The sequence below is a fragment of the Egretta garzetta genome, unplaced genomic scaffold, assembly GCF_000687185.1.
Source record: "Egretta garzetta isolate BGI_Z169 unplaced genomic scaffold, ASM68718v1 scaffold465, whole genome shotgun sequence".
In the NCBI taxonomy this organism is placed as follows: Eukaryota; Metazoa; Chordata; class Aves; order Pelecaniformes; family Ardeidae; genus Egretta; species Egretta garzetta.
The window spans coordinates 1,851,994-1,865,073 of record NW_009259680.1 but is presented as its reverse complement, the minus strand read 5'-3'; the positions used below and the strand labels follow the sequence as shown (position 1 = coordinate 1,865,073).

Sequence of the window (13,080 nt, the reverse complement as noted above, 5' to 3'; positions counted from 1 at the left end):
GGAGAGGGGGACGGCGTTGCGCAGCCACATGACCGAGGGCTGGGGGTTCCCTCGCACCTCGCAGGTGAACTTGGCGCTCTGGCCCCAGGGAATGATCTGCTGGGACAGCTCCATGGTGACCTCTGGGGGCTCTGTGCAGGGAAAAAACATGGTCACTGAGTGCCGCTTGGTAGGGAGCGCGGCATGGTCATGGCTTTGCACTTTCCTCTCTGGCAGAGTCATGGATCCTTAACCCCCCCCTCAAGTCCCACTCCCTTTGTGCGGACCCCTGTGGGCCCGCTTCATTGCGTCTCCCCTTCAGCATCCACGTGAACCACAAGGAGAGGTGGCCCAAGGCCACCTGCCCCTCTCAGATGACAGCAGTCACCTACAAGTCTCATTTTTTTGAGCTACCCTGCAAAGATTGCGCTCATGCCAAAACAAGACCGGCATGTGGATGAAATGCAATCCAAGAAAACACAGGCTTAGCCTCCCTCATGCTTGTGAGAAGGGGAAGGATGCATGGTAGAAATATCTAAGGTGTAGTATCCCTCATGTTTCCCACCCCACTGAGAGCTTCCCCACAGAACAGACCAAAAAGCAAGTCGCTCTGATGTCCTTCCTATGCCAACCTCAGCTATATCTAAGAAGCAGCCAGTCTTCTGCTAGAGACCAGAGAGTTAGAGCAAACCCAGCGCCACAAATGACAAGAGAAGAGCTTCTGCAGGTAAAGGAAGGACCCATCACCTCCAGCTCATAGTGGGAACCAGGAAGGAGGAACTACCACCCTCAAGGTACAATTTATCCCATCTACTTGAGAAACTGAAACTGGAACCACAAGCAGGGGTTTGCCTTATGCTGTGGTTTGTCCAGGGAGAGGAAGACTACAGCAGCACTCATGTTTTCCCCTGAAAGCAGTGGAGAAAACCCAAGCCCTTCCTGAAACAAAGGCTACAGCAGCACTCACCGAACACCTGCACGTTGTAGAAGATGAACGCGGCTCCAGCCTCCCCAACCCCATTATCAGCCGTGCAGCTGTACGTCCCTGAGTCCTCCTCACTCGTGGGGTCGATCAGGAGGTTGCTGAGAAGGAAGCGTGTCTTGTTGTACGCAGAGACGCTGGAGCCATCTTTAGCCCAGGTGACCCGCGGTGGGGGGATCCCGCTGGCCACACACTCCAGGATGAGGCTTTGGCCCTTGGTGACAATGATGGTCTGAGCTTCAGGGGGGTAGATTATCCGGGCTGCCTCCGCTGTGGAACCTGGTGAGGAGAGGAGGAGGAAGGGTGTGGGTGGGAAGGAAGGTGGCCAGTGGGAAAGCACCCTGTGCTGAGTGCAGCTAAGGGGTAATGGTAGGGCTAGCGCTGCTCCCCTGCGCTGCGGTAGATAAATGGCAAGGCAGGCCAGGAGGGACGTTCCTTAAGGGACGCGTGCACACAGCATGCGGTCTTGATGGAGGGCTAAGGACTTTTCCTCGCCCTTCACCGAGAACCAGGGTAGTCCCAGGGTTGCACACACATACCCCAGGAGAAGACCTTGGGGCCCTCTGCTGCTGAAAAGGAGTTTTTCCAGCAATGTTGGTTCACATGGACAACCATCTGCAATAGCACTGGTTCGTGCTCCCAGGGCTGGAAGTGCTACAGAGAAGACGTGCAGTGAAGGGAGAGTGGCTTACGTCTCACGCGGAGCCTCTCGCTGGAGACCGAGGTTTTCACCTCCTGCGTCACGGGGTTGTAGGCAGCACATTTATAAGTCCCCTCATCCTCTTGACTGGCATTGACGATCTGAAGGTTCCCAGATGGCATGATAAGGTAATTGTCTGTAGGGAGAGAAGAGGAGGTGGCACATGGTTATAAGACACATCCCCCCTCTTGAAGAAATGCAGTGCCCTGGAGAAAAGGTGGACAAGTGGGAAGGGAGGAAAACAACACGATAACACTGACAGCACTGAAATTACCCCCTCTGGCTCAAATATCAGGGGAGCAATGATGCAATGGTGGGAGGAACAGAGCCTTAGGTGAAGCTAGCTTGTCAGAGGTACGGGCAGCAGATGGAGCAAAGCTGCAAAATTCAGATCCAAATTTTAAAAATGTCCCCAAATTCAAAAGTCGCCTTTATCCAGGCTGGGTTAAAGGAGCACTTCACGGACATATGGAGATGCCTGACAAAGAGCAACTCAGGGCATCAGCTAGTTCTACTTTCTTTCCTCTTCCACAGCTGGTTTTACACATGGGTCCCTAGTGCCAGGCAGTGGAGACATCAGGGAGACCTGGCAGAGACCCTAAACTAACCTGTGCTCACACCGGTAGCAAAGGGACAGCAAGGATGCAGCAGGCAGAGAAAGCTACTGCTGGTGGGGAAGGGTACAGCAGGGTCCTGGGAGGGGGACAGACCTCTGTGGCACTCACCTCGGGAGGCCTCTAGCCACTCCTGCTTCACGCTGTAGCGCACCTGAGCCTTGGGGTGACTTTCGGGCAGGTCGCAGGCGATCACGGCTGTGTTCCCTTCATCCACCTCGATCACATGCTGGCCATCGAACTTGAAGTCTTTGAGATCTGCAGAGAGAGCGAACAACAGGGCATCTCAGTGGCTGGCTCGGCATCCCGGTGTCAGCTCATCCTCTCCCTGCGGACCCGGGGCTGTTTCATTGAGGTGCCAGCAGAGGACCGCTCCATCCCCAGCAGCTAGAGAAACTGGCCTGGTTTCAGAGCTTTATTTTTTTTTCCTCCTCCTCCTTCCTACAAAATGGGTAACTTAAAACACAGCTTCTAGAGAAACAGCCTGCTCCACGGCTGAGAAACTGGGTGTGAAAAATCCTGGCCTGAGAGTAAAAAATGAGCCAACCTACTGCAGCACTGAAGCACGGCCAAAAATGGTCCTTCTGCCGCCTGCTATTTCAAACGCGGCTGCCGTCCTGCTACCGAGAAGCTAACTTCGCAGTCATAACTCAGGGAGCCCAGCATGCTTCAAGGGTGCGCAGACGCCGGCTGACACAGTGGGAGAAGGTGTGCGAGCACTGGGCGCTCCCAGAGCTGCCCTGAGCTCCTCCAGAGCCTGAGCTATCAGTGTCTCCGCTCCGGGCACTCTCGCTCCCATCAAATATCTCACAGCCTGAAGGCTGGTTAAACCATGAGGCTTTGCATGTGCCCAAGCAGTGCCCGCGCCCCAGTTCAAAGAACATGGACTTGCAAGGAAAAGCAGCTCCTCCTCTACACGGCACAGCTGTCCCCTCCCTAAAGCAGCCGTGCTTTAGGCAGCCCAGCCTAGCACGTGTCCCCCTACAAGGCTGTGACACGGGTCGCTCCCCCGGCAGGGCTGATGCAGGCAGCAGGAGCGGAAGCACAGGGGCAGGGGAGGAAAGGGCACTTGACTTTTTGTTTTCTTTTCCCTGTTTTTTAAAGCAGGAACAGAGAACTGCAGTGAAACCCTGTGGATCTGGCAGGACAGGGAGCACGCCAGTCTGGCCCCGCCAAGCTTCCTGGAGGTGAAATTGGTCGCCTCTCTCTCTGGGGACGACAGCAAGTCTTCCCGGGAAGCTGCAAGCCCAAAGTTTGCCTTGGTCAGCCTGTGCCGGGAGGGAGAGGGTTTCGTGCCTGGAAAAAAAGTCCCACGCGCGCATTTTTATGGTGCTGTGCAGCATAAAAATGTCACACATCCCGCAGCTGGTCACAAGTCACGTTGTCACATCAAGGCTCAAGCCGTCCCATCTCCCCCGTGACCCAGCACTAACAAACATCTCCCGAGCAGCAAGCCACCAAATCTGGCCGAGCCCACACTCCCTTTTCAAAACCCCACGTTCAGGCAGCGCGTTGCATCCCTCGCCACGGCACAGCGTGGCCACGCGCTGTCAGCAGCTCCCTCGCCCCTCAAAACCCATCCCAGGACGTGGCGCCCGCGACCTCGGGCAGCTTGGAGAGCTGGGGGGAAGCAGGAGGGCTGGCGGCGGGCGGACGGCAGGCAGCCTCCCTTGGCAGCCCCAGCCGGCAGAAAAATGTGTTTTTGTTCTCTGGGAAATGCAGCAGCTCTCCAAGAGCAAAAGACAACTCTGGCTCCAAGCTTCTCCCACCCACAGTCATGGAAAAGTGACATGAAATTTCTCAAGCAGACTTTCTGATTAAAGCAAGATCCTTTATGGAGTTTAAATAAAAACCAGCTCTCTTGGCAAGGCGGCAAGAAAGCCTCCCCGAGTGCGGTGTGGAGGGGCTGCCGGGCAGCTGCCGGGGGAGCCAGCGTTCCCGGGCCCAGATCTGAGGGAAGGGGAGGAGGTTGAAAAGAAAAGGGGAGGTTTTGCAATGTCATAAAAATGATTTGCAGCGAACATGCTTAATACTTCTGGAATTTCTTGGCATCGTTCAATTAAAATAAAAAATAATAAAAAGAAGGAATACGGGTGAACTTCAGAAATGTGATTAATCCTTTAAGACAAGCTGAGGAGGGGAGCCATGTTTCCACTGGGTATTAAAGCCAGATGAAGGTTAACTCTTAACTTGTGAAAAGCTGGCCGTGCCTCGCGCTCCTCCAGCAATGAAAGTTACTGCTGGGGAAGGGAAGGGTGCTGGGTATTTTCTTCTCTTTGCTTTTTATACTTGATCAAGGAATAAAATAGTAAGAGCCACAGAAATGGAAAGAGGTGGAGAAGTGGCGAGAGCCCAGTGTCTGCCTGCCCACATCACGCATATTTCTCCAATCAACAAAATATAAACGAGCATCAGGAAAATTAATGTGCGCCTTGGTGGTCTGGATTCATCACAGCCAAATTAAGATTTCGGAGCTAAGGCATAGGCTCCAGCAATGCTGGCAGGGATCTGCGCACACACACACACACACACGCGCGTGCATGCATGCACAGACCCCGAAGCGGAGAAGGGGCCCAGGAGCCCAGAGGAAGAGCAGACCCACAGTCCCAGCACAGCGGAGCCCACCGGGGAGCACCACTCTCTCAGAGATGGAAAATGATGTCCCCATGCTGGGGCACTCCCCGAAACGACCCTGAGCTGGGCGGATAGCAGGGTCCCTCACATGCAGCCCCCCAGATGGCAGCTCAGCCCATCGCTCTTACAGCCATGAGTGCCACAGCCCCACAAGGGGAGTGGGACCCCCATTTTTTCCCACCTTCCGCCACAGGGGACGAGGGGCGAAGCTGTGGACAGAAGGAGAAAAGAGGGAGGAAAGGGATCCTGGGGTGGCTGGGGAGCAAGAACTGGGCACCACCGGAGAAGTGGAGCAAAACCAGCAGGGGAGAGGGGAAAAACATCAGGTGGGCACCGGGACAAACTATTTTCCAATACGCAAGTGTACGAGCTTCCTGCCAAACTACTCCCCTAAATTCCTGCTCCCCCACAGCGAATAAGACTGTTTTATTTGCCAGTGGGTTTTGGCCACAGGCGGTCTCAACCGCCCCGCTCCCCGCTGCGGCGGGCACATACAGCTGCCCATTAACGCCGACGGGTTGGCTGGAGCTGGCAAGGGTGGCTGGGGGCACCCCCTGTGCGTGGGACGAGCCCTCCCTTCACACACGCCTTTGCACTTTGGCCCCAGCGCAGCAAAGCGGAGGCTGCTGTGCTGGGACACACAGTTTCGCCCTGGGGGCTTCAAATGAGCCCCCCCCGAAACATGGGGAGCCACACATGCCTCCTCCCACCAGGCAGTGTAGGGAGGAGTGGAGGAGAAGGTCAGCACCGGGGGGAGGGATACAGCGCTTGCCCCTTCTGCTGCCTGGCTGGCAGCAGCCGTGCCCCGTGTCTAACATGCAATTTGCACCCTGGGTCTAGCTCCCGCCACAGCTGGGAGAAACCACATCCCCTCTTCCCTGGCTTGAGTTTTCCTTTGCATATGGCAGCGCCCGAGGTGCCAGCCCATCTCCTTGTCCTTAAAAGACACGCTCGATCACAGGGAAGCAGCAGCTTCTCATCCACCAGCCACAGTCCAGGAGGTGCAGCGGACAGACAGAGAGCACTGCCAATCCCAGCCGTGCTGGGATAACAGAGTTTATTTTTTTCTTTTTTTTTTTTTTTTTCTTTTTTGTTTAGAAGGGAGTGCAACTAAAGGCCACTGCTTGTGTCCATCTGCGTCCCACTCCAAGGCGCGATGGGGTGAGCCGGGGTGCGGGGAGAGTCAGCCCTGCGGCTGGCAGAGCTGCTGTCATCAGGGAGGGAAACCAGCTGAATCCCGGGGCCGGGGGCCAAGCAATGAGGCTGCTGAGACAGACTGGATTAAATGAATGGGAGACTGTAAATAACTTCAGAGAAGAAGCAGTAGTAAATAAAATGCCGGCCCTCAAGGTGAAAGTCTTCCCTGGCATAGGGAAGGGTGATGGAAGGAAGGGAAGGACCCCAAGAAGGGGAATGGGCAGGGACAGGAGTCCCCCAGCCCATCTTCCACTAATCCCCCCTGGACAGGCACAGCCCCCGGGCATCCCGCCTGCTCACGCCCTCCCAAGCACATCCCCCCCACCGTGCCCCAGCCCCACTCCCCCACGTTGCCCCGCGCCTGTCGCACAGCCCTTGTGCCACAGCTCCGCCAGCTCGAGAAACACCACCTGTGTTTTCCTTCTCTCCCCTCCTCACGCCACCTCTGCCCCCGGGGCCAGAGCTCCCCGTGCCTGCTCAGCAAATGCTTTTCCAACACACAGCCGCCCCTTTCCCTCCCTCCCGCCATCGCCTCCGGGGAGCTGTCAGAGGAGAGGCCCAGGCAGAGGAAAATGAATGGGGTTGTCTTCAGAAAGCAGCTGCAAATTCCTGGGGGATGCCCAGCCCGACCCAGCGCAGGGTCACTGCCCAGGACCTCCGCGTGTTGAGGCCCGGCTTCCCCCACCAGCTGCCGCAAAGCCGAGGGCTGCCCTCGCCGGCTGCACCGGTGGATGGCCACGGGGCAATGAGCCTCCCTTGTCCCATAGTGTCCCCAGACACAGGGGCCCTGCACTCCCTTCATCCCTGGCCACAGGGGATACACTGGAACAGGTGGAGTCCCCTTGCTGCGTGCCTCATCTAACGTTTGTTTTGTTTTTAAACCTCACGTCTGCCCAGGTCAGGCTTGCTGTTGTGCTCACTGCACTGGCTTTCCACGCACACAGCTGAATCCTGGGAGTTGCACGGCTTGTGCCACCTCTGCTGGCTGGCTTTGCTCCAGCCCTGCACTTCAGCTGCCCTGTGAGCTCCACCAAGGGCTCTTGACCTTCCCAGCCTTTTGCTGTTTCAGGACCAGCCCACGGTGCCGTGTTCACGTCCCTAGTAGATTTATCTGTCCCCACCGGAGCCCACTGCAGCCATACCTTTTTCATATAGCACCTCCACCCAGGAGAGGGGCTGCAGCAGGGCTTCCAGCATGATGGCAAATTTGCCACCTGCAAGCAGGCCAGAAAAAATACCTTTCTCTTTCTTGCATCTCTCAGCCATATGAAGGCTTAGGACCTGGCTTGGAAAACCAGGAATACCACAGCCTCATCCAGGCCGAAGGGCTGCCTCAGGGCCATGCGGGGCTGCTCTTGTGCAGCACACCAGGCCAGCGGTGATCAGCAGGTATCTGCCTGCACCAATGTGCATGGGCTGACAAGGTTGAGTGTGCGATCATGGAGCACCAGGTCGGCTCTAGCTGGACTCAAAAGCGCCCAAGTAATGCCTGAAGTGCTGCTCCTTGTGTTGCTTTAAGAAATCTTCCTCTTTCTGCAAATCCCTTCTCCCTCCACCCCTTGGCTATACAATAGCTATTTTATCTCCACCAGAGGAATTAAATGCTAGTTTCAACCAGCCCTCTGAGCCAGGGAGAGCAGAGATGGACTCGGCATTGCTGTGCCACAGACGGGAAAAGGCAGTATTGGTCCCAAGGCTACGCTGTGGCTGCCAGCATAGCAGCGATGGTAACCTGTTTGCTGACAAAGCACAAGGAGGCCCTGAGGGACCAGGCATGCACAGCCTGGGGCACTGGGAGGGTGTTTCCTCCGAAGGAGGAGGAGAAAAAGGAGTGGAAATAGCCTAAAAGTTGGCCAGATGGTGTTACCTACACCCCTTGAAACCTAGCAAGATACTTTTTCCAATGACTCCAGGTCCTCTTCCAAAATAAACCTAAACCTTGAAAATATTTCCACACACGTACCCCACTGCTTTCATTCACATTCTAGTTTCACTCTTGCCCTGGCTCCCCAAACCCCTTTCAGAGGGTCTTTTTTCAGCCCAGCAGGTGATCTGGAAGAGATGTATCAACTGCAATGCTGACCTGCCAGGGGCTTCCTTCTCTACCCCAGGACCATGGTGCCCACTGAACCAGCTCAGAGCAAGGCCCTGTAGGTCTGGAGAAGGAAAGCTTGTGGCATATCTGCTACCATAGCTTTCAAACTCAGACCCACCACAAATCTGTGCCCTCTGCTATTTCAGACCATTGCAAAGCTGCTGTTGTGAGCCACCTCCAGCTCACAAACAAGGAACTCGTCATGTGAACCCCTGCAGAAGGTTTCCCTCCTATACCTTCAGCCCCACGTCTTTCCTGGGCTGCCCTCGGTCTCTCTTCACTTGTTGACTGCCAAGACTTCCCCATGTGGGGGGTCTCTATCACCCAAGGCCATCCCAAGTGTGTGGGGGACGGCCTCTACCATTCCCAGCTCCCCTCAAGGACAAGAGATCTATGCAGAGCAGCACAGGGGTGCTCCACAATGGGTTAGTTGCTTCTTCATCCAGCCTCTGGCTCCAGTTCTGTGCAACTGAATGTTGCTCCTGACCTCCCCTCGGCAGTAGTGCCTTTGTCATGGCAGGTACCGCAGCAATGGGCAAGTCCCCCTCTTTTGCACCCCCATCCCCAGGTGCAATCCAGTAGCTGAAGGTGATTTTGCTTCTGGAGAGTGCTGACGGACTACTCAGTTGTGGCTTTGATTTGTCCTGAGGGACATGGTGGGACCTTCTGGTGCTCTAGGACTGTCTCTCATCCAGCAGTGATGCTAGACCAAAGCAGGCAGACAGGTCAAACAGACATGCTTTGACCCAGGAGACAAAGCTGGTGGTGGTGGGTTGGGGTGAGGGGAAAAAAAAGAAAAGGGGATCAGCCTACGAAGGAACCGATCAGGCTGAGAAGCTGTGCACACCCTGCTCTCCTAAATGCAAACCATGTCTTTGGTAATCCCATCCACCTCTCCCCTCCTCTCCTTCCCTCTATCAGGCCACCAGTGCACACAGCCCCCTTTCTGCTCTGGAATGTGCTCTCCGAAACTTAATCTCGGCACGGGGCTCAGGCCAAATCCCCTGACAGATTCAGCCCTACAACAACCCCCTCCCACCCCGCTTCAGAGCTCAGCAACTCTCCCCTTGCTTTCCCTCGCCGCCGCCGCCTCCTCCTCCCACCCAGCCTGGCCTAAACATTTCACTCCTGATTAATGTATCAGTGACAAGCCAATAGCTCTTGGCTTTAAAGCAAAGCCAGCCCCCACTTAGCACGAACATCTTCACTTCTTCATTTTCTTAAGACTTAGCCCTGAACTCCCTCTTGCCGGGAAGACGAAGCCCTTTCCACGCCTGGGGGTTGTCACTGCCAGGAGATGGTGATCTCTGCTGCACACACTTGCTCCACCAAAAACTGCACGAGTCTCTGAAGATCAGACTCGCCATTGCCTAAACAAGGGTGGTCCACACAGACCTCCCCTGTCTCCAAGCAGGTGTGGGCTGCCCTTTCTCAGATGCATGCAATACAGCACTTTCTCACAAAACCCAGGCACCCATAAGAGAAATTCCCCACTGTAAGACGCCCCCTCCCACACACACGTCTCCTTGGTCCGTGACCAATGCCAGAGGGCAGCAGCAAGGAGCATGTAAGCTCAGAGATAGGAGCAAAGTCCCTTGCTCAGAAACAAGGTGGCTTCTTGCTGCCACACCACTGCAACTTCGTAGGAAGAGGACAAAGCCCTTGACAGGGGAAGTACGCCCTCCTGGGACCAACAGCAGCGGCAATGAATACAGCCTCCTGCCCCTTAATGACAAAAACCTCATTACAAGTGCTGCTCTGCTCTCCTGTATCTGCCTCCCGCTCAGTTCTGCATCTGCCTTACCAAATGAAGACAGTGCAGTCCCTGCCTTCAACATCTCTGTGCAACCATTCTCCCACCATCCCTCTCCCTCAACTTGCCTTTTAGCAAGGGATCTTCACAATGGCACACAGAGGGCTACCAGTCACTTAATGCAGGTGCTCAGGAGCACCTCCTCACCACAACTAGACTAACCTTTCCTTACTGTGAACATGGGGGCTGGTACTTTGGTTATGATGAACCCAGGGGCAACACAAAAAAATGCAGGACCCACCAAAGTGCAAGCACGGCAAAGGATTTCACTTTCTGTGGGTCAGGAAGGCAGGAAAAATTAGCACACACTGACCCAGCACGGCAACAGCCCCACAGCAGCCTAGGCAGCAGTTTGGCCACCAGCACCAGCAGGTACTTTTTGGTAACCTCAATCAAGAAGTCAGCAACCAGATGGGGCAACATGACAGCCAGGAAACCAACCACGCACACAAACCCCATCGCTCAAGTATTTCCCGCTCTTTGTGATCTTGCAAAAACTATCACTGCAGGACATGTCTGCAGTCTACCATGCAGGAAGACCACTTGGGTTGTGGCTGGGCCACAGCCTGACAGCCAGTCCATGATCAAAAATGCTACAAAGTGGCCTAGGCCAAAGGAGCCCTCCCTTGATGTCAGCATCAACAAGTGAGCATGGATGAGCCTCTCAAGATGCATGAACGATGGCCCAAGCAATGCAGGGAATGGTAGAGGACTAAAAGTTACTCACTAGCTAATGTGACCACTGCAGGGACACTGGCAATGACTCCTTCAGGCACACGAGCAATGCACTGGTATCGCCCCACGGTGTGGTTGTTGAGAGCTGTGATGACAAGTTTTCCTCGCTCGATGTGGATACCCAGCACCTCGTCCGACCCAGCCAGCTCCTTCCCATTCAGTCTCCAGGTGAGGTTCACTCTAGGGGGGTCCACCACACACCCCAGGCTGACTGGGCCCCCAAGCTTTTGGACAATGGAGGCAGGTTGCACTGTGACCTGCAGAGATTCACCTGCACAGAGGAAAAAAATGGGAATAAGAAAGACCTGTGAGACTCAGAAAAAAAAAAAGGCAGAGGAAAAAACTGCAGTGCTGGTACATTTTGCATTTCTCATTGCTTCTGCTTGTGCTACACCTTCCCCTTAGCTCCTCACACACCCACCCTAGTGCTTTGAGATGCACACCAGCCCCATTTCTTCTTGGCACCACTAGACAGAGATGTCCAACTCTGACTGTATCCCCTTCTCCTCTGGAGGAGTGTTTGAACCTAGACCTTTGGTCAAGGCTATTCAGGAAACAGCAGAGAGAAAAAAACCACTTTGAGCTTGAGGCCTGGCTATGCTAACCAGCATCAAGGTAAAACATAAACGAAATGGAACAAATGGGTAAGAACAGAAACTCACTCAGTCTGGCAAAGCAGCTAGCGGCTGCAAGGATGAGGCAAGGGATGGGCAACATGGGTCTCTTCTTTCCACGTGTCATTGACATCCCATGCGGTATGTCCTGGGGCAGAGGCACCCAGGGAAGGGTCCCATAAGCTGCGTCAGGGGATGCTGTGAAGGTGCGGCAGCAGATTCCTGCGGATGACAAGAGACATGATGGATGTAACCCTCAGACTTCCTCCTGTTTTCCAGCCCCACCTAGCTTCTCTACCAACATCTCTAAATTCCCAGGGATTCACTGAGCCGGTGGCCTGAGCAGGCTACAGGCACAGATGCAAGCACTTCTCTTCTCCAGCCTCTCCCCCAGGCATGGTCATGAGTGTCCCAAGACAGCCCATCCTCAGCCCTCAGTACAAATCTACATGTGTGCACACAGACACATACTCACTCCCCTTCCCCATTTCAGATTTGGCGCAGTGAAAGCCTGTACTGTGCCAGCAATGCACACCAGGCAATTTTCAGGAGCAAAACATAAACATTTCCAACAAAGTGTCACTGGAGATATTCACCATGCGTTGCTGCCGCTTCTTGGCCGTGTCTGGAATATATTCTAGCTTGAACACAAAAGTAAATGAGTAGCTACAAAGTCCCGAGCTATAGGAAAACAGAGGTGATTCCACAGTTTCAGAGTCTCTTCCTAAGTCACTGGCCATGTACATTGCATAATATACTTTTATTCTAAACTAAGAGACCCAGCCTATGGAAAGATTTCAGATTAAACTGTTCTGCCTGAAACACATTGTCCATGTGGAGTTGAACTACCCTGTCCAGACAAACTACCAGGTTCAGCAACAATCTCCAAAAAACTTGAATCCCAAGGCCACCTGCCACTACCCAGATTGCTGTGAATCGCTCCACACCGTAGCAGCTGCTTTGGAGAGGCTGTCACGAACGAACGCTAGAGCAGACAAGCCAGGTCAGGAGCATTAAAGACCTAACTGGCTGCACCAAGAGACACCTCGGATGTCAGACTGAATTCAGCTCCAACCAAGGGCAAAGGGCTGAAGTCAAGGAGAGGCTTCCCTCTAGGGACATGGTAATGCAGCTTCAGGCTTTTGAGCTCCCTCCAGCTGCAGCACTAAGAAGATGACCTGTGAGTCTCAAAGGCATTTCAGAATTGTTCCTGTGGCACGTCTACATTGGCAGGGGAGAAGACTAAGATCAAGACCAAACCAGCCACGGCAGCCAGCCCAAATAGCAGCCATATTGCTTGCTCCCCCTGCAGATACACAACGAGCTCATTAACCACAACCATCCTCAAGAAGATCTGGGCTCTGCAGAGCAGTATTTCCTACTTCCACCATGGCCACTGATTGAGCCATCACCTGTTTGAGTGTGTCCTTTCCATAATCATCTCAGTCAAAAAGAGGGGAGAAGTGTCTTCAAGCATAAACTCCAAAATTAAACCTCCTTACTCCTGAAGTAAGGACTGCACAGACTCCCCATGAGATTTTTGGTGAGTTGTTCAAGGCAAGGCTGATTACTACTAGTGAGGAACCATAGCGTTTGGGGAAATCTCACCAAGCTACTCGCACGCGACTTTGCTTGGCCTCTGGTGACAGCAAAGGTGCAAGAGCACAGCATGGGGTCAATGTCCATGGCTGGCTGTATCAAGGTCCACATTGCAACA

At 54.3% G+C, this 13,080-nt stretch overlaps 1 protein-coding gene across 1 annotated transcript in view; it reads right to left on the bottom strand.

Annotated features, from left to right (window-relative positions):
- BOC (BOC cell adhesion associated, oncogene regulated) overlaps positions 1-11,496 on the bottom strand; it is a 24,075-nt gene extending 12,579 nt beyond the window's left edge. The window contains exons 1-6 of the mRNA XM_035894043.1: positions 11,412-11,496; positions 10,742-11,020; positions 2,387-2,533; positions 1,654-1,797; positions 947-1,240; positions 9-131 (exon numbers count right to left, since the gene is read on the bottom strand). Coding sequence (XP_035749936.1) covers positions 9-131; positions 947-1,240; positions 1,654-1,797; positions 2,387-2,533; positions 10,742-11,020; positions 11,412-11,496 — 1,072 coding nt within the window. The remainder of the gene's footprint in view (positions 1-8; positions 132-946; positions 1,241-1,653; positions 1,798-2,386; positions 2,534-10,741; positions 11,021-11,411) is intronic.
- Positions 11,497-13,080: the final 1,584 nt, after the last annotated feature.